Source organism: Oncorhynchus gorbuscha, linkage group LG14 (genome assembly GCF_021184085.1).
Source record: "Oncorhynchus gorbuscha isolate QuinsamMale2020 ecotype Even-year linkage group LG14, OgorEven_v1.0, whole genome shotgun sequence".
NCBI classification, from domain to species: domain Eukaryota; kingdom Metazoa; phylum Chordata; class Actinopteri; order Salmoniformes; family Salmonidae; genus Oncorhynchus; species Oncorhynchus gorbuscha.
The window spans coordinates 44,996,236-45,019,863 of record NC_060186.1 but is presented as its reverse complement, the minus strand read 5'-3'; the positions used below and the strand labels follow the sequence as shown (position 1 = coordinate 45,019,863).

Sequence of the window (23,628 nt, the reverse complement as noted above, 5' to 3'; positions counted from 1 at the left end):
AGAGAGAAAGAGAGAGAGATATTTGCTGTAATGACTGATTGAACTCAAATGGTCAGATAAATGTTCCTTTTGAATTCAGCTGGATCGGTACAAATTTATCATTCAGCTGGACCAGTATGAATATATGATGGCCTCTGGAAGAATTGATTGTCAATATCGACTATTGGAGGAGAGTGCTGCTTGATACGAGGCCTCTCATTTTGTTCTTCTGAAAGCCCTAGATACAGTAATCTGTAGCCAGGATGCCAGTTTGACGACAGTATGTTTAGATTGCAAGGCAACATACTGATTTAGATATCCCCCACTCCACCCCCACCCACCGCTAACAGTTCATTTTTAACAACCTATTTCACATAAAAACTTGTTAAACCAGTAAACCAACCTTGGCAGTTGAAAATAGGTCAACATTTCCTGGTATCAGGGATGACTGAGTGTGCTGTTTTTGTTTTCCAATGCTACCCTTTCTGCATTTTTGTGGCGGTGAATTCTTTTGATTTTGTAAATGGCCACACCCCCTGGAGTGGCATGTCTGCCTTGATAATTGCGCTGCGATCCTGATCAGCATTTCAGATTAAATGGAGCTAGACGTGTCACTCAGAGTTTAACACTCTAAATAAATGTGGAAGTAATTGAAAGTGGAAGTTCCGCGAAGTAAATTGTCCTCTTTTACGCGACGCTTCACTCAGTCACATCGCCTTTCTCTTATGGGCTAAATGAAAGTTATTGTCTGTGGTCTCATTGTCAGTTGTTTGCTCATAAACTCGCTAATGGAAGCTACTACATGCTAACCTCCACTGTTATTGGTAATGCTGAGAGGTTAGCATGTCTTAAGAGTATGAACTTTTACCCTCTGTTACTGTCTCACTCATCTTTATTCACGATTCAATCAGGATTATCCGTAATCATGGTAGCATCCTCATTAATTTAGAAGTGTTATTCTATTCTTAGTTAAAATAAAAATGACTCCAAAATGACAGAATACATTATTTAGAATTTAATTAATTTAATTGATCAAATAATATGTCATGTCCTGATCTGTTTTGCCTGTCCTTGTGTTTGTCTCCACCCCCCCTTCAAGTGTCACCCATCTTCCCCATTATCCCCTGGGTACTTATACCTGTGTTCTCTGTTTGTCTGTTGCCAGTTCGTCTTGTTTGTCAAGTCAACCAGCGTTTTGTCTCAGCTCCTGCTTTTCCTCAGTCTCTTTTTCTCGCTCTCCTGGTTTTGACCTTTGCCTGTCCTAACTCTGAGCCCGCCTGTCTGACCACTCTGCCTGATTCTGACCCTGAGCCTGCCTGTCGTCCTGTGCCTTTGCCACTACTCTGGATTATCTTCCTTGCCCTGTCTTTTGCCTGCCCCTGTTGCTGTAATAAACATTGTTACTTCAACACAGTCTGCACTTGGGTCTTACCTGAAACGTGATAGTACGAACTGGCCATGACTGATCCAGCAGACTTGGACCAGCTCCGCAACGCCATCTTCTCCCAATGAGCCATCATTGGTAAGCACAAGGAGTTGCTTCATGGTCTGATGGAAGGGTTCCAGGACGTGGCCAAACGTCACGACCCAGAATTGGACCATTGCGGGAGCAATTATGTGGGTTGCCTACTAGGCAGGCTACAACAACAGTAACCTCCCAGTCTCAGTCTGGAGGTATTTGTGGCGGAGGTGAGAAGTTTTCGAGGCTCCGGTGTCCGGGAGAGCGGCTGCCCGGAAGTTACTCCAGCTTCGGCAGGGCTCCCTCAGTGTGACAGACGATGCAGTTGATTTCCGCGAGCTAGGAGCGGAGGGTGCCTGGAGCCCGGAAGCGCTGTTCGACATGTTCGGATCTTGACTCACTCATCACTTTAACCGTCCGGATTGATGGTCGGCTACGGGAACGTAGGAGGGAGAAGAGGTCTGAGGTCTCATTGGTAGGAATGAGTACTCTGGTTGGTCCTCAGGATCATTTTGCTTCTCCCCTTACTCGCCCCCCTCTCCATGCCACCCTGTAGTGGGAGCGACCAGTCAAAGTCTCTCCAGATACTCATCGACTTGGGGGCCGATAAGACTCTTATGGATGTTACTCTGGCGTCCGAGCTCAACTCCATTCCCATGAATGTCAGAGCGTTGGACGACCGCTCTATAGGCCGGATCACCCACCCCCATCGACCTATGTGTGTCGCGGAACCACAGCACGGCGATCCAATTCCTGCTAATTGAGTCTGCGCAGGTACCTGCGGTATTGGGATTCTCTTGGCTCCAGCGACACAATCCCTCGATTGACTGGTCTACTGGTGCCATCGTCGGCTGGAGCCTGTTGTGCCATGCTCATTGCTTGAAATCGGCTCTGCCAGCCCCAGGACGTCTTCCTGGGGGCTTGGGAATTGCCCCGAACCTCTGTGGCATTCCCGTGAAGTGCCACGACCTCTGGGATGGGTTCAGGCCCGGGCCACTTCGCTTCCGCAACACCGACCTGTACCCAAGGATGTTAAGCCGGATGTGCTGGCACGCCGCTATAGCCCCGCTGCTACACCCCTGGAAACTGAGACCTTTCCCCTCCTGCTCCAAAGTCATTAGCCCTTCTGCTGTTTGTTCTCTGTTGCCCCGTACCCTCTGTATACTTCTAGATGTAAACCCAAGTCTCACAGCCCTTTGTCTCCTGTTTTCTGTCGTTTGCCTGCCCCTGTTTCTGTAATAAACATGATAATAAACGTGATATAATCTGTAACACAATCAAAATTACCTGCAAATGCATCCAAGTTTGTAGAGTCGCAAGCTTGATTTAGTCATTGCGTGTTAGGAATATGGAACCAAATACTATACTTTTGACAACTTTATAAGAATTTAGGAGTGTCAATAATTTTGCCCCCTAACTTTTTGAGAAAGAAAATATATATTATTATAAAAAAATATTTAATTTACAATTTTTTTTTTAGCATACAATATAGCTCAGTATTGTTATTATTTATATTTGATACAATCATTATTGGTCATCTTTATCAAGGGTGTCAATCATTTCGGACCCCACTGTATTTCTTTGTGGAAATGGGAATTACATGATCCTTTTCATTTATTATTCAATTAGCCCCTTATCTCTTTGTCCAATTATTCCTTTGACATGCTTTATGATCAAAATGTGAAAGGTTAAATTTCATGTGGGTACATGGTATTACGAGTGCTATCAGTTACACTTTGTTGGCATCTTATCAGACACTTCCTGCTGTCAGCCCAAGTGCTCATTTCAAAAGTAGATTTGCATCAGATCCATGCAGTGTTCTACGGCGATCTAATTGTGCTGATGTCTGGCTGTCCCAAAAGGTCAGGGATGTGAAGGGATTAGAGTTGGAATGTTATCGCTCTGATTGAAAAGCCACTATGTTGAAGACTGAGGATGTGAAAGTAGAAGGGAGTTTAATTTCTTCCCATGTTACTGTTTTTATTTACTTTTCTGCTCTTTTGCACACCAGTATCTCTACTTGCACATCATCATCTGCTCATCTATCACTCCAGTGTTAATCTGATAAACTGTAATTACTTCGTTACTATGGCCTATTTATTGCCTTACCTCCTCACACCATTTGCACACACTGTATATAGACTTTCTTTTTTTCTATTGTGTTATTGACTGTACGCTTGTTTATTCCATGTGTAACTCTGTGTTGTTGTTTGTGTCGCACTGCTTTGCTTTATCTTGGCCAGGTCACAGTTGTAAATGAGAATTTGTTCTCAACTAGCTAACCTGGTTAAATAAAGGTGAAAAAATATATATATATATTTTTTAAAAGTGTTCACCGACTCACAAATGAGACAAAGTCACAGACTCCCATAGATACTCCTATAGAGCAAGGTCCTACTCTCCAGCTGTAAAATTAGGGCAATCCTGGATATCTCAATGTCCCATCAATGCAAATGCTAACATTGAGAGATATGGTTAGGGATATTTGGGAACATTTTCTTTGTCTTATGCTTTCCTTCCTACATGATACACCTAGATTATTGTTAGATTCATTAATCTTTGTAGTGGTTATTTAGTTATACACGTAACAAGCCAGATGTTAATTCTCCATTCTTTCAGCAATTTCTTTTGAGTTGGAGCCAGCTGTAATTCATATTAGTTTTGCATGATATGTTTATGCATGAAAAAACGGGATTATCAAAGTCACCACATAAAATATGGAAAATGTTGACACACTGCAGACTCAAGAAATACAACCTGCAAGACAGCAGAGCACTACATTAAGGGCTCAGAATGAGGTGTGTTTCCAGAATCTTAATTCATTCCTTTTATTATTATATATTTTTTTTTACCCTTTCTTCTCCCCAATTGGTAGTTAGTCTTGTCTCATTGCTGCAACTCCCGTACCGACTCGGGAGAGGAGAAGGTCGTGAACCGTGTGTCCTACAAAACACAACCCAACCAAGCTGCTTCTTGACACAATGCCCACTTAACCTGTAAGCCAGCCGTGCCAATGTGTCAGAGGAAACACTATACACCTGGTGACCGTGTCAGCGTGCACTACACCCGGCCCGCCACAGGAGTCGCTAGTGCGCGATGGGACAAGGATATCCCTGTCGGTCAAAACACCCCAACCTGTATGACGCTGGGCCAATTGCGCTCCGCCCCATGGGTGTCCCGGTCGCGGCCGGCTGCGACAGAGCCTGGACTCGAACCCGGAATCTCTATAAGGTGAATGCACCAATTTGTAAGTCGCTCTGGATAAGAGCGTCTGCTAAATGACTTAAATGTTATGTTAAATGTTAGTGGCACAGCTAGCACTGCGATGCAGTGCCTTAGACCACTGCGCCACTCGGGAGGCTGTAACTAATTTATATGAACAAATATGCTGATTTTCTCATCTGTTATCACACATGAAGGTCGTTAATAAAGTAAAGTCCCTTATGAGACACCTCTCTGGTCGTTCTCTCTCCCCTCTCTCTCTCTCTCTCTCTCTCTCTCTCTCTCTCTCTCTCTCTCTCTCTCTCTCTCTCTCTCTCTCTCTCTCTCTCTCTCTCTCTCTCTCTCTCTCTCTCTCTCTCTCTCTCACTCTCGTGCATGTGACCATTGGGAATATACAGCTAGCATTTTGTTTCGTGACACTGTCTAAATTGGATTTTACACTGAGCTACAACTGCTTTTACTAATGCCAAAAGCATAACAAATTACATTTTCCTTTTGACAAAGTAAACATTTGCTCCTTGTATGTATTTGAAGAAAATAGAGTAGTGAATTATATTAATTGTCATAGATGCTGACTGGGGAAGGTGGAAAAAAAGAAAGGGGACTTATTAATTGCCTTCAGGCCCGGTCAGGAAACATCTAATGGCTAATTCAGCTCCCTAATGTTATCATGATTTAGTGGGCTTTTCATTTTAACACTGGATTGTTTTACAAGTCAGTGGATTTTACACTGCAGAAAGTTGGAAAAGATCCTTTAGACAAAGATTTTGTCAAGTTTTATCTAAAAGGCCTGTCCACATATGCACTGCATATCTATGGTAACCATAGGCTAGCATGACTATGCTAACGACTTAGAATCAATGACAGGGCACTGAGGATGCCTTTTTAAAACGAGGCAGGAAGAGTCAAAACAAAATAAATAAATATTTACCCAACAAACTGTCATATATTTCCAATGATCTATTGTAAATGTGGGCACTGGTTTGTGAAAAGAGAAACAAATGTTATTGCTAAATCAGCAGAACAGGTCTATTGATTTAAGAACTATGCGCTGCAGATAGTCTCCATCGGCAAGATGGCCAACTCGGGGTATTGATGTATTTATCATGATTCGTAGGTAGCAAGGGGCCACCTGCAATTCCCTGGAACCACAAAACACTTATTGTTCAATTAAAATGTTTGTAACGTATATCTGTTCAGAAAATAGGGAGGGAAGATACTGTTGTCAAAATTGTCTCCTTAAAAGTCACGGTGTGGCCAACACAAATGATACTGCGGCACAATGACACATACAGTACATTCTGCAGAGGAAATGTTACGTGAAACTAGAGATTTTGTCATTATTTTTGCTGGGTATCTGTCGATCAGTGTATTCACTCAGATGAAACAAACACGATTTTTGTTAAATATCAAGATTTTTTGGAGAGAGATATATATGCACTGCATATGCCCTTTACTGTGAACACAATTACATTGTCAACCACCCCTGCTTATAGAAACACACAATGTTATTGAGTAATGGATACAATGCCCAAGCATCAAAACAGAATGTATTGACCTTGAGTATAACATTGTTATAACTGAATAGCAGCGCTAAATGGATTAATAAAATCTCATTATATTCATAAAAATGCAATTATTGCTTCATGGTTGTAAATGTACAGTGTATGTGTCTGTGGTTTCGAATGGAGGTCATTACATTATTTATCAGTGTTTTTATGTTTTAAGGGCTACAGTTGTATTTTTATTTTTAATTGTTTACCTTTATTTAACCAGGTAGGCCAGTTGAGAACAAGTTCTCATTTACAACTGCGACCTGGCCAAGATGAAGCAAAGCAGTGCGACAAAAACAACACAGAGTTACACATGGGATAAACAAACGTGCAGGCAATAACACAATAGAACAATCTATATACAGTGTGTGCAAATGGAGTAAGGAGGTAAGGCAATAAATAGGCCATAGTAGCGAAGTAATTACAATTGAGTAAATTAACACTGAATTGGTAGATGAGCAGATGATGATGTGCAAGTAGAAATACTGGTGTGCAAAAAAATAAAAACAATATGGGATGAGGTAGGTAGTTGGGTGGGCTATTTACAGATGGGCTATGTACAGCTTCAGCGAACGGTTAGCTGCTCAGATAGCTGATGCTTACAGTTATTGAGGGAGATGTCAGTCTCCAACTTCAGCGATTTTTGCAATTGCCGCACGCATTGTTTTTTTTCTTGCCTCTTTTAAAGTCAAGTTTGAACTATTGACAAGGAACGTAACGATGCATTTGCTCCTAGCATAGGATGCCATTTTCTTTGTCTGCACTTATTGATTATTAAAACAACAATAACTGTACTGTATTACTAGTGTGAAGATTGTTAAGGAAAGCTGCCTTTTATTAATGGCTTCTCTCTTGTTTTCCTCCAGGTGCAACAATCGAACCCAGTGCATAGTGATCACAGGTTCTGATGTCTTCCCAGACCCCTGTCCAGGGACCTACAAATATCTGGAGGTCCAGTATGAGTGTGTTCCCTACAGTAAGTATGAACTTTCCATCATGCATTTACCAGTTCTCTGTCCTCTTCTCTGGCTCTCTTTCTATAATTTTTCTCACTTTCTTGATCCCTCCCTGTATCCCTCTATATACTCTGATAACGTATCTCTCTTTACACTCTAATGCAAGATCAATTCAAATTATTTGCATAAGTATGGGTTCCTAGGGAGGATCTATATACAATGTTTTATCTCTACACCATTTGTCAATGGACCGTGCTGAGGTAAGTTTTAAATATATGACGATGTTAGTGGAGGGCTATATTAAAGTAATACAATTAAAGGTGTGATCTAGTCATCCCTCAGATACAACACCCTATTCCCTTTTTTGTACACTACTTTTGACCAGGGCTCCATAGGGCACTGGTCAAAAGTCGTGCACTACAGTATATAGGGAATAGGGTGCACTTTGGGATGCATAACTAGGACTGATATCAGCAAAATAATCACCACTGCTCATTGCAATGGTTCTATGTAGTTTCTGAACAACAGGTGTTGAGATCTGTCAACAGATGTTTCGTATGAAGGAAAACAGAATGTCTCCAGTTAGATAATTCAACAAGGTGATGTATCACACAAAATTATAGGATTAACATTCGTCTCTTGTCACTTGGATGCTAAAATATTAATTGTGGCTTAGCTCCAAAATAATCTATAGATACCCCTTGTCTGAAACATTGTCCTAATAATGTTGTTGATATGCAAGTACAATGAATTGCCAGGAATTCAAAAGAAAGGGAAAATCCACTCAACAATATTTGTCATTTTTTTCATTACTCCACTGTTGATATAGTCATGATGATGTGGCTGGTGATACTTTGCTTCTTGAAAGTCCAATATCTTAAAAACTTGACTGTTGACATACAAAACGTTTTTGGGACTGTATCAACAGTGGACTAATGAAAAAAATACTTAAAAGATAGTTTTTGAGTGGATTTTCCTTTTCAATGATTTGAGCATGATCCAGCTCTACTAGCTGCTTTACAATTCTATTTTAGCTGTTAATATGTTTGTGAGCTCAACCTACTAACATGTACATCGTGTAGATTTGACCATTTAATCAAATGATTTCAGAGCGTCTGAGAGCATCTGTAATAATTATAGTCTATACGACCCAAAGCCAGGGTTCCTGCTCTAACCATTCTCTGTAGAATGTTCATACGAATAGCTAAGTGAACAACATTAGAATATGAACCTCATTACAAGTTCAAGTTTGACCTCTCCAAGGTTTTAAGACCCGAGATTATCAATGAACTATGTAATAATGAGAAATAGGATTAAAGTACGAAACCACACCATAATTCATTATTTTTAGCTGAAAATCCCTCTCCCAGTATTGTTTTCCAGGATCTTTCTCTGCTTGTCTCAAAGTTATAAGGAAACTATCGATCCATCTCTTGCTGTTTTGCTTGAGACCTTAATCATAGGATTAGCCCCAAGGTCCACCTAGACACCCTCAATATTTTTTTGGGGGGGGTTCCTGTCCCTTCTTGTGCTAAGGAAGCAGACAAACTTCCCTAGGAACATGTCAAAGGAACTACGAGGTTGTTGAATCCCAGCTATAGGTAGATTTTTGTAAAAGATCCCAAGCAAACCTCTCTATACTCTTTGGTTGATCCATAGTCCATGCATGTAGCGCCATCTTTTTGCTTCTTAATTTCCGTAAAGGTCCATGTCCGCCCAAAATAGGACCGAGGATACAGAATGTGTCGTATATCAACTGCCCTGGTAAGTTCTTAGTGTGTGTCCCCCCCCCCTCCACCCCAGTACAGACCTTTTTTTAGTGTTCCCCCACCCAGCTAGACCACCCAGTGCTGTTGTAGACTGTGTCCCATGGGGCATTGCTGTGTTTGGTTTTGTTTCCCCCACCAACCCCTTGTCTTTCCTCACACAAGCACCCAACCAGTGACCAGTGACCAGTGACTACCCTTAAGACTGTCTTTAAACTCTGAAGTATCACATTTGTCTCGAGCCAAGAGTTGCCTTCATTGGGAAATATTTAGTAAGCTTCTGCATATGTGCAGAGATATTACCACTTTTACCAGAGGGAGCAAATCATATGGAGAACATGAAGATATTTTGATTAAAAACATTGACCTTGTTCAAACTATTAATAAATATGGCCCTTAGAGAGGTCCTAGGAAAGATATTTTTCAAGTCAACATATTAAACCCCAAATAAGCCAATCCACAAGTGAGATGAGTGAAGAAGACCAGTAGACATATGCATCATCATTCTAGACTAAAGCAAGGCTTCTAGAGCCTCTGCAACATAACTGACAATCTTACTTCAGAATATATCCAACACATTTGACCTTTACCACTGGTTTGATGTAATGCTGTATAATTTATTTATTTTTCAAGCCTTCAAATCGAACTGGTCCATCTTCGATAGATCGTGGATCTTTCAAAGTAGCACATACCAACAAAAACCTATATTTCCACCATATACATGGTTAAAATACCTGGGTCTGTATAACCTCTATTTCCATAAATCTACCTCTTGTTCTTATTTGGTTCATGTCAAGAGCTATCCTCATTAGGCCCCATTATCTCTGTGTCTAGTCTGTGGATGTGGGTTGGGCCTTCACCTGGCATCTTGTAGCCCTCTGAATTGCCTGTGTTAATTGCCAGGATGATATAAAAGTGACATACAAGTCTTCATTAACATCATTCTTTGCATTCTGCATCGAAGCAGCGAGACAAAATCTGCCACGACTGTTTCTACGGCACCTTGTAAAAATGCAGAGGCATGCAAACATATGTTAACAGGATTCCAAAGCAGTCAGACCTCATTTTGTTTTATGTCATCGTCTGCTATCATAGCTATCCTCCAAAACTGTACAATATAGAAACAGACATAAGTATTTTATTCAGGCAAAGAAAATAGGCATAATGCTTCAGCTTATGTTCCATCACATTTACATTTGAGAACTTTACTCTTTACATTTGCTGACATTAGTAGCGTAGTTTGCTTTGCTCAATTATATTATTTCGAATTTGCATTATTCCCCAATTTAATCCAATTGAATGTCTTGCCCTCTGGACGAGACTGGAGCCACTGATTGAGTCTACATAGTGGTCAGCAGGCTTCTGAGGCCATGGATTGCAGCCAATACACCAGTCTAGTCACTCCAGAAAGTACATTACATGCAAATCAAAGGAGCTTCTGTCTGCAGCAAATAGAGAGGTTTGTTCTTAGGCAAGGTTAAAGTAGAGTAATGACTATATAAAGACAGAACATTCATGTTATTTATAGGTGTATACCTTAAAATAAGTTAACAGGGACCCCTTTACTGCTATGTTTGGTGATAATGAGGACAGGGTTTTGGTGTTATCTTGTTTTTGTAATGCTGCTCTTTTAAATGTTATTCACTTCTCTTCTTCCCTTGTGCAATCTGCAGGAGAATTCCTTGGCTCCCTGACTCTTATTATGTTCCTCTACTGACCAGTTTCTGGTGACCTTTTTAGTTTTACACTAATGTCTGCTCAGGTCTTCCATCTTGTCTCCTCTCCTTTTTCAGATTTCCGTCTTCTTCAATTTGTATCTGGCTGGCTGTGTCTGAGAATTTCTGCTGTCTGTTAATTTGTTTGCATCTCTGCCATTTAATCTTGTAGGTAGCCAGAACTCTGCTCCTTCTTAACCATGCCTTCCTCGCACTTGAATCACTTACATTTTTGCAGAGTGGAGGGCATGCTTATCCCTCTCCCTCTTTCTCTCCTTTTTCTTTCTTTCTCTTTTCACTCTTTTTCCACACACTCGAGGGATATATTTTAGAACAGTAAAATAGTATGTATTGCACTATAAAAGCATCTTTATACTCTATCTGATTAAATTGACGGGCTCATGAAATCTCTGCTATTGACATTGATTGGTTTTTCTACTCAATGTCCCATTGTGATAAACTAACAGCTCATTGAATTTGCATTATATTCTTGATTTAGAGTACTAATAGGCTGTCTTTATATGAAAACAGATCACCGTATGTAACACTTAATGCTATTTACACCTTTTGGTTAGCATTCTTGTGTTTCATTCAATACGATTTTCAGATCGATGAACTAGCAAACGAGTCAATCCACCATCAATCCAAAAGTCAAAATGGCACTATTATCGTTAACCTCAACTTACACAACTAATTAAGTGCAATGTTTACTTTGCAACTGAATGCATGGTGACTGTCATAACATTGCTACATTATTGTTTTTGTTCTACAACTATAACACACTACTTTTAGTAGATATTTTAACTGATTATCTACTTCCTCAATGGAGAGAGGGGAAATAAACCACAAATGTCAGCAAATGCTTCAGGGTTTGTTTTTGTTTGCACCTGTTTTGCCTAAAGTCATACTCAGCAGGTCCCGGAAGCCTTGGTGCAAGAATATTAAATCACCAACTTACAGTGTATCATAGGTTCTATATCAATCTGTTAGTAATGAAATAGGCCTCTATGAAGGTTGGATCACTGCAATATTGTACAGTAAACTGTGAACTGCAGGCCCTATTTTTGAACCATACTCTTTAACTCTCTTTTAGTCCTCTGGTTTCATGACACAAATTATTTAACTAGTACTGTGTTATTTGTTGCCAGCACAAATAAGGTGTTGTGTTTGGCAATTGTGTTATTTACCTGGGTCGTGTCCATTTACGGCATGCAACTGAATTTTTTTTAAAACGGAAAACGAACCTTTATATTTTTATAAACGAACCTTTATATTTTATACCTTTATATTTCTTGGACTTGTTACTCAAGTCCAAGTTTACTGTTTCAGTAAAAATAAATCTCCAGTTTCTGCCTAATGAACACGACCCTGGTGATCAGATTGTTTTTAAAAGGACAATGTACAGATTCCTCTTTTATGGGACTCAGCTCCCTTTCAATAGTGTTAATCTGTAAATTGAGTTTGGAGTTTTTGTTGTGGAAATATTTGATAGACATATGATTTTAATAATTTACTCTGTTAGCAGCAGAGTTACTTGGTTTATAGTTTGCTGGTCAATTGCCGTCCATCAAAAATCACAGCAATATCATTAACATTATTTTATCGTCTGATGTTCAACGGTTACATCCAGATATATCAAAACTCAAAATAGTGTATATGTTATCAAAAGTGACAACAGTAATCACACTAGCAGCCTACAGACTGTTGACCTGAATATAAAATGAACAATGTTATGGCCAACTGTGGTTGACCAACCTTCTATAAACCAAGCTTAACACTTGGTCAAAGCTCCATACATTGTCCATTTGGACCTCTCTGGGTGTCCTAACCTTAATCTTTCCCTCGAGATAGGGGGTCGTCTGCACTGTCTGATGGTGTTTACTGTATCTCCTGTTTCTCTTTCCTTTCCTCAAAATAGGTCTGCCTATCTTTGTCCATGTGTCATTATATGTTACTGCTTATGTAACCATAGAGATGACAGTTAATTCATATTAATCTCTTTTTTTCCTTGCACCCCTTTCATTCTCTCTTCCAATGCTTAAAATAGAAGTGGAGCAAAAAGGTAAATAACTGACACAATCCAAACCCTAGATCCTTGTTTTGTGGCATATGGTTGTAAATCTTCCTATCCCCACTACGGTGTGCCAACCCCATAGCAGGCAGTAGCAACAAACACATTCCCCATATAACAGTAGTCAGTAAACTGCAACGATGAGAGTGAGACTGATTTATAGAAAAAAGATGATAAAACACTAGCAGCAGTACAGCTGTAAGTGCAGAGTGTAGTAGCTGGAGTCCATAGGGGTTTCTTCCCCCATCCTCCTGGGTGCTTTTGCTACTCAGCCCAATCTCATATTTGCCTGGCTTCCAAACCCCTCTACATAGCATGCCATGGTAACAGTGTTTTCTGGCCCTTTGAAATCTACTGGTTCTAATGTCCTGTTCTCTCTTAGCACCCTCTCCCCCCTTATCCCTTATGCCTTCCCTCTCCCCCTTATCCCTTATGCCTTCCCTCTCCCCCTTATCCCTTATCCCTTCCCTCTCCCCCTTATCCCTTATCCCTTCCCTCTCCTCTTTATCCCTTCCCTCTTCCTCCTCATCCCTTATCCTGCCACTTGCTGCTCTTCTTTCCTTTGATTCATGCACATACTCAGAGCAACAACAAAAACAACTCAAGAACACGCTCACTTGTATGGTTAGGAAATTTGCAACATTTTGTCACAACAAACCTCTCAGGTATATGGTAAAACGAGTGGTGTAAGTGGCAAATGTCTCAGAATACACATTTTCAGACCTGCTGAATCCTGCTCTCGATTGAAACCTGCAGTCTGTTGCCAAATGACTTTAGTTGCCTGCTTTTTTGTTTACAGGAATTTTGTTTGGTTTTCGTTCTGTTCTATTCTCCCCCTCGTTTGTTTTCTATTCCCCTACAGTAGATGTCTAAGAGACAAGGCTTCTTTTGTTTCAGAAAGTTATGTTATTACTTCATATACTATACATTTGCTTAACAACTTTCCTATTCCTTTTTTTCTTTCTATGCACAAAACCAAACTCCCCATACTGCTTGTGAACATTGGTTATAGCTGTAGTTGTCTTTTGGGCACTTTAATGTGTGTTTGTCCCCACTCTCTTTTTGGACAACCCGTAAAACAAAATGGAGAAATTAGAGATATCTTGACATTGTCTTCTGCTATTTTGATACGTTTCACTTGGATTTGTTGACTTAAATCTGTTTCTTATTTTACTCTTCCCCCACCACTAGTTTTTGTTTGTCCTGGGACCCTGAAAGCTGTCGGTGATCCTTCCTTTCTCTTTGAAGCGGAGCAGCAAGCCGGGTCATGGTGCAAAGACCCTCTACAAGCCGGTGACAAAATCTACTTCATGCCTTGGACTCCTTACCGGACAGACACACTCATTGAGTACTCTTCCCTCGACGACTTCCAAAACGCCCGGCAAACCATCACGTACAAGCTCCCCCACCGGGTGGACGGCACTGGATTTGTGGTCTACGATGGGGCCGTGTTTTTCAACAAGGAGAGAACCCGCAACATTGTAAAGTTTGACATACGGACCCGAATCAAAAGTGGCGAGGCCATCATCAATAACGCCAACTATCATGACACGTCACCCTACAAGTGGGGTGGGAAAACGGACATTGACCTGGCCGTGGATGAGAACGGCCTGTGGGTGATCTACGCCACAGAGCAGAACAATGGCATGATGGTCATCAGCCAGTTGAACCCTTACACACTGCGCTTCGAGGCCACCTGGGAGACGACGTATGACAAGCGATCGGCCTCAAATGCCTTCATGATCTGTGGAGTACTCTACGTAGTGAGGTCCACATATGAAGATAACGAGAGTGAAGTCAGCAAAAGCTTAATAGATTATGTTTACAATACCAAACAGAACCGTGGAGAGTATGTAGATATCCACTTTCCCAACCAGTACCAGTATATCGCAGCTGTGGATTACAATCCCAGAGATAACCAGCTATACGTGTGGAATAATTTTTACATCCTGAGATATAATCTGGAGTTCGGACCACCCGATCCCGCTCACGGTAAGCAGCATCTCATTTCTTCAGCACACAATACTGGTAAATTGCATTTTGTGACATTGCGAATTTATCTACTACTAAGTGTGTTGGTATTCCACGGCCTGCGTGTCAAGTGTCACGGGTGGCAGATTTGTTTATTTAGAATTGAATATGTGTTAGATATGTTACGGAAGCTTTGGAGTGCATGAAGCTTCTCGGGGTGAAGTCGTCTTGCTCAGCAGTAAACAACATCACCCACTTACCATCTCATAAGGGATCAGTATCGTGGGATTTACTTGGGTTTACAGTGCGGGCGTTCCCCCACGTCCCCAGTGCAAAGGAAGGCCCATGGGGGTAGCTGCTGCCACCAGCTCTTCTCCCAGAGAGAGAGGATTTTTACCCCCACCACTGGAATCATACCTTCCTGGACAGGTACAAAGTGTTATTCCCCCTGGTACAGAAACCCTTAATCCCCATCGGGCACCGTTCAGGTAGCAAATAGTCTAGTGTTTAATAGCATTGGGTCAGTAACCGAAAGGTTGCTGGTTCAAACCCCTGAGCTGACGGGGTGAAAAATCTGTTGAAGTTCGCTTGATCAAGGTCCTTGACCCTAATTTGTCCTGTACGTCACTCTGGATCAGAGCGTCTGCTAAATGACAAAAAAAAAGTTCACCCTATCAGGCTAGTATGAGGAACAGTGTGTCTTCTGGAAGACAAGGAGGCAGAGAACACGGGGAAGGGATCAATCACTCGGGTCATGTCAGATGAATATGTTTTTAATTTAACTGTCAAAAATTGACATGAGGCCGCTTAGGCCCCAGATAGTCTTTACATTGAGCATATAATAACTGTAATTACCCTAATCCCCTCCTCACCCCGATGTCCTAAATCCATGTAATACTCCATACAGTCGGCGATGAGCGTGGAGGTCAAGCAACTTTCCTCCAGATTACCACAGCTCAATATTTATTAATGTATTTGCTAGCCCACTTTTGTATTGATAGGGCTGAGGAGGCTAAATTGGGTTCAACCAGTGGAACATGCCCACTATAGTAAGAGCCAGACAGGCTTTAGTGTAACAAAATAACATCTCCTAAGTTTAGATACAGACCCTTAGGGGGAAATTAGTATGCAGTGGGTGCACTGGATTGAAGTGAAGTCATCAAGGGGAGGAAGATGAAAATGCACTCATTTCCCTTTATTGCTGTCCATGAGCAACTTGTTTGAAGTGTCTCTTTAGCCAATAACGAGGTATTTGTGGATTTTGATTGAATATTTGCAGCATTACAAGCAAAATGTCTTTTTCTTTTCCGATTTCCCATTTGGCAAATAGATTGTCATTAACAGGCTCTCAAATACAAATAGGTGACAATCAGCAGAAAGGCAGCTAGTATATTACATTTCTGTTTACATACAGCTATGGTAATGGTAGTAGCAAAAACACTTGTCACCTCGTTAAATCTAAGAAGTATTACAATATTTTTGTTACAGTTCCAAGTTATACGACTATAAAAGCCAGACATTGAACTGAAACACATATGGTTTCAATACCATTTTTGCAGATTCATGGAATAGAGTTGCAATGCTCAGTTGATTAACACATATGTTGAATGCACATTGAATGCCAATTTAGAAATGAAAGCACTTTAAAGGTGCTGTACAAAATAAGACTGGGTTTCAGTCAAACGTGTGTCCAACAAGCATCCTTAACTCTTCACACAGCACAGAGAACCTGGGCTGTAACATAGTGCCTATTTAGGGGCTCGTCTGGGATTCAAGATACCTACATTATACCCTTAGGCCTAAACACTAACTACACTGAACAAAAAATATAAATCCAACATATAAAGTGTTGGTCCCATGTTTCATGATCTGAAATAAAAAATCACAAAAATGAAACATATGCACAAAAAGCTTATTTCTCTCAAATTCTGTGCAAACATTTGTTTACATCCCTGTTAGTGAGCGTTTCTCCTTTGCCAAGATAATCCATCCACCTGACAGGTGTAGCATATCAAGAAGCTGATTAAACAACATGATCATTACACAGGTGCACCTTATGCTGGGGACAATATAGCCACTCTAAAATGTGCAGTTTTGTCACATAGCACAATGCCTTCAGATGTCTGGCATGCTGACTGCAGGAATATCCCCCAGAGCTGTTGCCAGAGAATTCTATGATAATTCTCTACCATAAGCCACCTCCAACGTCTTTTTAGAGCATTTGGCAGTATGTCCAATCAGCCTCACAACCACAGACCAAGTGTAACCACGCCAGGCCCAGGACCTCCACATCCGTCTTATTTACCTGCGGGATCATCTGAGACTAGTTACCTGAACAGCCGATGAAACTGAGGAGTATTTATTTCTGTAATAAAGCCCTTTTGTGGGGAAAATCTCATTTTGATTGGCTGGGCCTGGCTTCCCAGTTGGTGGACCTATGCTCTCCCAGGCCAATCCATGGCTGTGCGAAATGTGTGAAATCCATAGGTTAGGGTTTAATGAATTTATTGTAATTGACTGATTTCCTTATATAAACTGTAACTCAGTAAAAAACTATTGTTACTGTGTAATTTCAGGCAATGTTTAGGGCTGTCAGAGTTTTGTTTTGACATTTTTTGGGGTACACAATTTTTTATCATGATTAATCGCAATCATGATTGAACATCCAAAATACATAATCTATACAGCTAAAGTCTACATTGCAATGTAAAACTATTTGACATTGAGGTTAGAGAAGATTGTGCTTTCTCAATTTACCTAATTTTGCTAACCAATACTTTAGACAGTCAATATTCCTGTAATGTTCTTTGTATAAAAAATCTTAAATTACAGCTTAAATTGAGCAAATTCAGAATTTGTGAGTAATCGCAAGCAAATCCTGCGATTAACTATATTACATTTTTTTATTGTTTGACAGCCCTACTAGTTAGACTATTCTTACAACATCAAATAAAATGTACCTGTTTAGAAAGTCATTACTCACTATTGGTGTCTAAATTAAAGTTACAACATAACTATATCACAGATTTTGTTAACACATAGAATTCAATCACATGAAGTTGTGTAAAGGACATTTCTTTTAAGACCCTGGTAGATCGGGGCCTTGTCTAGTGTGAATGCTGTTTATGTCAACGCAAGAGAATCAGCCTGTGGGATCACGCTGACAGGTGGGAGTGGATGGGGTTGAATCTAACACGCAGTGACTGGAAGTGTATGTTAAATAGGGCTGGCACAATTACCCTATAACCTTATAAAGAGCGACCACCCCTAGAAAACAACTTCTCGTTTTGGAAACGGCCTATGTGCCATTAATATATGAGTCAGAAACATTTAATCCAGTGTCAACATTAACTACAAAGTGTAAAAATACCATGACCATCACAGCCCTAAAGTTAAATGGGTCAGCCACCTTTTCATGACCAATCACACCCAGATGTGTCTCACGTATGAACTCTAATCCAATGTTACATCACATGGCGTCACAGCTCTTTTTAAACCACTACAGATTTCATGTAGCAGCTCATAAAAAGAGGTATTCCTCCATCAGCTCCTGTTAGTGAGATGATTACATTAAATAAGACATTACACTGGGAGTCTCATCGGGCACACAATTATAAGGCCTGTTTATGCATCCAAAGCACAGATAGATTGTCTAAATTCTCTGAGTAAGCATCTAAAAAGCTGCTTTTTGACTGAGAGATGAACATTGGGCCTCGGTCTAGAAGCTCAATGGGACACAGGTCGGTCCTAGCTGGGGAACCCCTTTATTTATCCTGAGTTGTAAAATTAAATTGCTGATTGCTTTCATGAAAATAAATCCCCCTGAGCGCCAATTAAGACCCACACAACTCACTACCGGCTTCTTAATTGTTTAGATGTCAATACATTGGTATGCAATTTCATCTGGCGAGCCTCAAATTGCAAGTGCTGCTCTTACGGCTTCAAATGACCCAATTTATTGTAAATTATAAGGTGCGCGCCATGCCGCCAGTGACACAATTTACCAATTAGCTCACCAGTATCTCTATGTGGCCGAACGTTGGCCTGCTGTTGCGTTATTTTATTAGTGCACAGCACAATACAAGAAAACCGTGCTAATACATTAACTGTAACACATAAGCAAATGGCCAAGTAAGTTCACCCCACATTTCAGGTGAATTCACAGCTTTCCAACTCTATAATCTCATAATTTCCTGTACCTCTTAAATGTAGGCCATTCTACCATTCTATGCAGGTCTGCTCACAGAATGGATGGAAATGGGTGCTACATGTGTGCACATACCTAGAACACCATGGGAGAGAGGGGATTGAATGTGTAAGGCACAGCCTCGCAGTGAGCCAAGGTGCTCTGCATGGTAACAGCGAAGGCCCCTCTCTACATGCTCCAGACTTATCCCGGATCAGAGATCAAGGTGCTGAGGAAAAATGTGCAAAAGATGACACTGCTTGTTTTGACAAAACCAACCCCATGTCCTCGGCGTCCGAGTGGACATCACTTGAAAGGGAGAGCGTATTGATGTGGAAAATTGCCATTTTTATTCCTCCCACATTCTCTCTCTCTGGTGTGGACACACGTCGATGGGCCTGTCGCCTGTCTTACTGCGGCTGCTGATAGCGAGAGCCATTGTTCTCCATAGTCAATAGCCCCATGTCCCTGTAGATGAGCAGCCTTGCCATGGGCCCTGTAGAAAATGCATCATTCCTACCTCCCTTCCTTGAAGTAATCACATAACCAGAATTGGTTGGATTGGGGGGAAAAATTGGGTGGCGAACTTGCTTTCACCTATCCAATCACTTATAGATCTGTGATTACCTGAAGGAAACAAGAATGGAAGGGTGGATTCTATTATTATGAATTATGATTTGAACAGGGCCTGTGTCTGGCTTAGTCTGCTGGCCAGGATCAGCGTTAGACTTCAGCAAGCCAATCTGTTGCCCAGAGGCAGCGTTTCTATACTCCCGTTACTCTCCAGACTCACATCCCTGCCAGTGCCGGCAGCGTCCACACCGCCTCCCCTCCTCTGCATTAGCAATGGAGGAATGAATTACCTCCGCAATCTGCACTGATGATAGGAGGAACATGCTAATTCAATGACGGATCCCCGGCCCCTGCGCGGCACCCGCTCTGAGGCTTTTTCCTCTCCCTCTCAGGATTCTCCTCACTTCTTCCTCCAAATGAGTCCATATCTTTTTATATTATTTCTGTATTCAGTCGTGATTCATCCGACAAGGGCTATTCTAGCAGGCTCATTCCCAGATGTACTGGGATTTCACAATGTGTTTCCATTGGATCCTATTTATTAATATACAGTAGGGATGTACCTGGTTGAAGATTTATAGGTTTTTCAATTCTGAAAATTCTCAATTCTGAGAAGTGTATTTTTTGATACACAGGGTTGGATGTCAGATATTTCTCGAAAATGTGATCGATTTCAAGTTTTTCTCTCCGCACATTCCCAAACGGTGCTATTATTGCACTCATTGTAAGATGGCATTGTAAGGCGGCAGCGTAGCCTAGTGGTTAGAGCGTTGGACTAGTAACCGGAAGGTTGTGAGTTCAAACCCCCGAGCTGACAAGGTACAAATCTGTCGTTCTGCCCCTGAACAGGCAGTTAACCCACTGTTCCCAGGCCGTCGTTGAAAATAAGAATGTGTTCTTAACTGACTTGCCTGGTTAAATAAAGGTAAAATAAATAAAATAAAAAAGACATGGAACAATTTGTGCACTTCCAAGCATCCACATGTATGATATGTTGAATTCCAACACTGAAGGTAATATGCTTTAACAGTTTGGGTTACATGATGTTGAACTAGACCTCTACTGTGTCATATAGTCCAAACAAACTACTGCAAAATGATGTGTGATGACAGCATATGTGGGCAACCCTCAGCCTTGGGTTACGTTTCACAATGTCACAGAGTTGTTTTACATAAGAGGATGATTACTGTTTCTCTGAGGTATGGCTGAAAGGATCAGCTCAGTCTCATGTTTGATTACGGTTTAAACAATGCATATTGAAGTCACTATTATTATTGAGACATCTATACAGTCCACTAACAGTTATTGTGCCTTTGAGAATATTTGTTCTGGGATTGGGCTGTGTGTGTGTGTGCGTGTGCATGTGTGTGTGGATGGATGTTCTGCTGGGTGGTTTGTTTGCCTGTCTGTATGTCTGTGTGTTTGGGGATGTTCTGAAATAGACACCCAGTGTGTATGGCACCAAATGTAGGCTAGTTCTTTGCACTCTGAGTTAATGCTTGAAATGTGAGGCACGTACAGTAGAGAAAGCTGAGAGAAAAAAAAGCAGTCTCTAGTCTGGCAGCTGCTGTGTGTGTGTCTGCTCTCTGTACTTAAATGTATGTGTTCCATTCGAGACAACCTCTAACAGCTATTAGGTTTTGTTCGCTTAGACACAGACATGGACCTATAAATACAAGTACATTACTCTTAGGAAATACATCTTAAGGAATTGCTTATATTGCTGATATCTCTGAAGCAAACAATGTTATTTAATTTTTTCATGTGTGTTATTGTTATGATAGGAGGATATTGGAATTTACTGCAGACATATTATCACAACAATCAGCAAGTATCATTTCCAGGTGTATCTTTCACTGAAAGCCCAGGGAAATTAATGAATACATAGGACGATGTTAATGTGTGCACTTTAGCAAAAATGTGACACTTGGTTGCAAGGATTGGTTATGAGGTTATCACTTTCATCTTTATAGCTCAGGTAAACGGAACCCTGTGCAGTTCACTGTAGCCGATAAGGGGTTAATTATTCTTTTCAAATTACTTGTGAAGTAGATGGCTTATTAGTTTATTTTCCTGGTATAATTTTCTTGGCCCTTTCACAAAGGCTGAACTTGGCTCCTTTTTGATCTGCGAAACAGGGTTTTAATTATTTGAGCCTCTGTTGACTTCTTCTGTTTGCTTTTACTCTTCTATTAGGAGCTGATTACCACCTGGGACCCATATTTCACAACTGATAAAAGCCTGTGTTTAAAGGACCCCTTTAGTTTTGCACCAGAAAGGCAGAGGGAGAATCTCAGAGAGGTTTATTCGACACAATGTTGTTGGTTTTTCTTCAGTGACAAGCAATAGTTGGTACAAATTAAATTAAATACTATTTTACCCCTTATGTGCGAATTATCTGAAACATTGGTCTCACAAACCTTCCCTATAGGTTTTCCTCCCTTTTTTTCTCTCCAGATAAACAGCCCCTGATAACGTGTATGAAGCATTACTCATGTGAACAACCATGCGGTGCACATCGTAAGTGCGGCCATTAAGCATAATATAAAAGACACACTCGCTGTCAGTTTTCATTTTTCAACTCCGCCAAGACTGGTGAGGCCTGGAGAAGTCCAATCTATGCTCGATGCAGCTCTGACAACACGAGACAGCACTTCCCCCCTCCTCTCCTCTCTCTCTCCTCTCCTTCCTCTCCTGGATTATTGTCATATCATCTCAGATGAAACCCATGCCCTATACCCAAAGTAGTAATAACGGAGCGGTGAAAATATGTTTCCAGGCAAAAAGACGTGGGCGGCGATCACATAAAGAGGTTATGAATGTGTCCATGTTTGACAATTCTCAGCACTTTGGAGGATATCTCTACCTTACACTCATAACTCCATGACAGTTAATTGAAGGTCCCTCTTGGGCTTGAGTGCTAGACAGACATTAATTGGGGGGATCCTCTCTGGTTTCTCCAATCTGAGATAGATTTGCTTGAGTTGTAATCAAAAGGAAATTGTACAGGAGGGATTCACAGGTGAACAAAACATGTATTTCATCTGCATATGTTACAGATGTGAGGCAGGAGGAATCTGCTGCCACAGCAGAACAAACAATAAATGGAACCCCTAAGAGTGTGTATGTATTCCAAATGGCACCCTATTCCCTATAGAGTACACTATTTTTGACCAGAGCCATTTGGGCCCAGGTCGAAAGAAGTGCACTATAAAAATTTGGGACGAACCGCTGCCTATCCAAAGATAGCCATCACTGTATACTGCAAACCAGCAACAGCATGGTAGGAGTGTCCATTTGAATAACTGTAGCGTTAATTCTTCCCAGTTTTCATTGTATTAAAGGAATCTTCGGCATCAAGGTAAAGATATTATATAGCTCTTAGAATTACAGACCAACAAACTGCATCAACTTGAATAGCACAACATTTGAATAAGGGTTAGAGAAACGCAAACATTGTGTAGGCCTATTTGTATCCAACTTTATTAACCTGTTACTCCTACCCCCTACTTTTTTGAACATTCTGTTAAAAATCGCGCAACATTTCAGCGCCCTGCTACTCATGCCAGGAATATAGTATATGCATATGATTAGTATGTGTGGATAGAAAACACTCAGACGTTTATAAAACTGGTTAAATCACGGCTGTGACTATAACAGAACGTGCGTTTCATCAAAAAGTGCAGGAAAATCTGATCACTGAAAATGGAAAAATATATCCATGCGCCACTTCAACCGATTGATAAAGATGATCCACATTAAATGGGGCCGAGGTTGCAATACCTACAGCTTCCACACGATGTCAACAGTCTTGTCATTTGCCTAAGCTTTGTTTCTTGGTCAAACGAAGAAGAGACAGCCCATTTCTTCAGGTCTCCGACCGGATATTTTGGTTGAGATTGACATTATTTCCAGACGTACAGCTATAGAATATACATCGCCTCGTGATCAATTTGATCGCTTATTAACGTTTACTAATACCTAAAGTTGCATTACAAAAGTATTTCGAAGTGCTTTGTGAAAGTTTATCGTCGACTTTTTTAATTTAAAAAAATGACGTTACGTTATAAAACACTATTTTTTTTGTTGATCACACAGTCTTCATAGATCGATATCTAGGCTATATATGGACCGATTTAATCGAAAGACCCAATAGTGTTTATGGGACATCTAGGAG

The 23,628-nt window shown here is 40.8% G+C and overlaps 1 protein-coding gene across 19 annotated transcripts in view; it reads left to right on the top strand.

The window, feature by feature from the left end:
* The window catches only part of adgrl2a (adhesion G protein-coupled receptor L2a), a 191,851-nt gene that overhangs the window by 118,853 nt on the left and 49,370 nt on the right, over positions 1–23,628 (top strand). For 9 of the 19 annotated variants that reach the window (XR_006831762.1, XM_046298125.1, XM_046298130.1 and 6 more), the window contains exons 4-7: positions 7,080–7,189; positions 8,874–8,933; positions 12,698–12,712; positions 13,913–14,713. Coding sequence is in view for 18 of the 19 variants with exons in the window: in XM_046298125.1 (XP_046154081.1) it covers positions 7,080–7,189; positions 8,874–8,933; positions 12,698–12,712; positions 13,913–14,713 (986 nt within the window). In the remaining variant the exon portion in view is untranslated. The remainder of the gene's footprint in view (positions 1–7,079; positions 7,190–8,873; positions 8,934–12,697; positions 12,713–13,912; positions 14,714–23,628) is intronic. The other 10 variants (XM_046298131.1, XM_046298128.1, XM_046298126.1 and 7 more) reach the window with 3 other exon arrangements.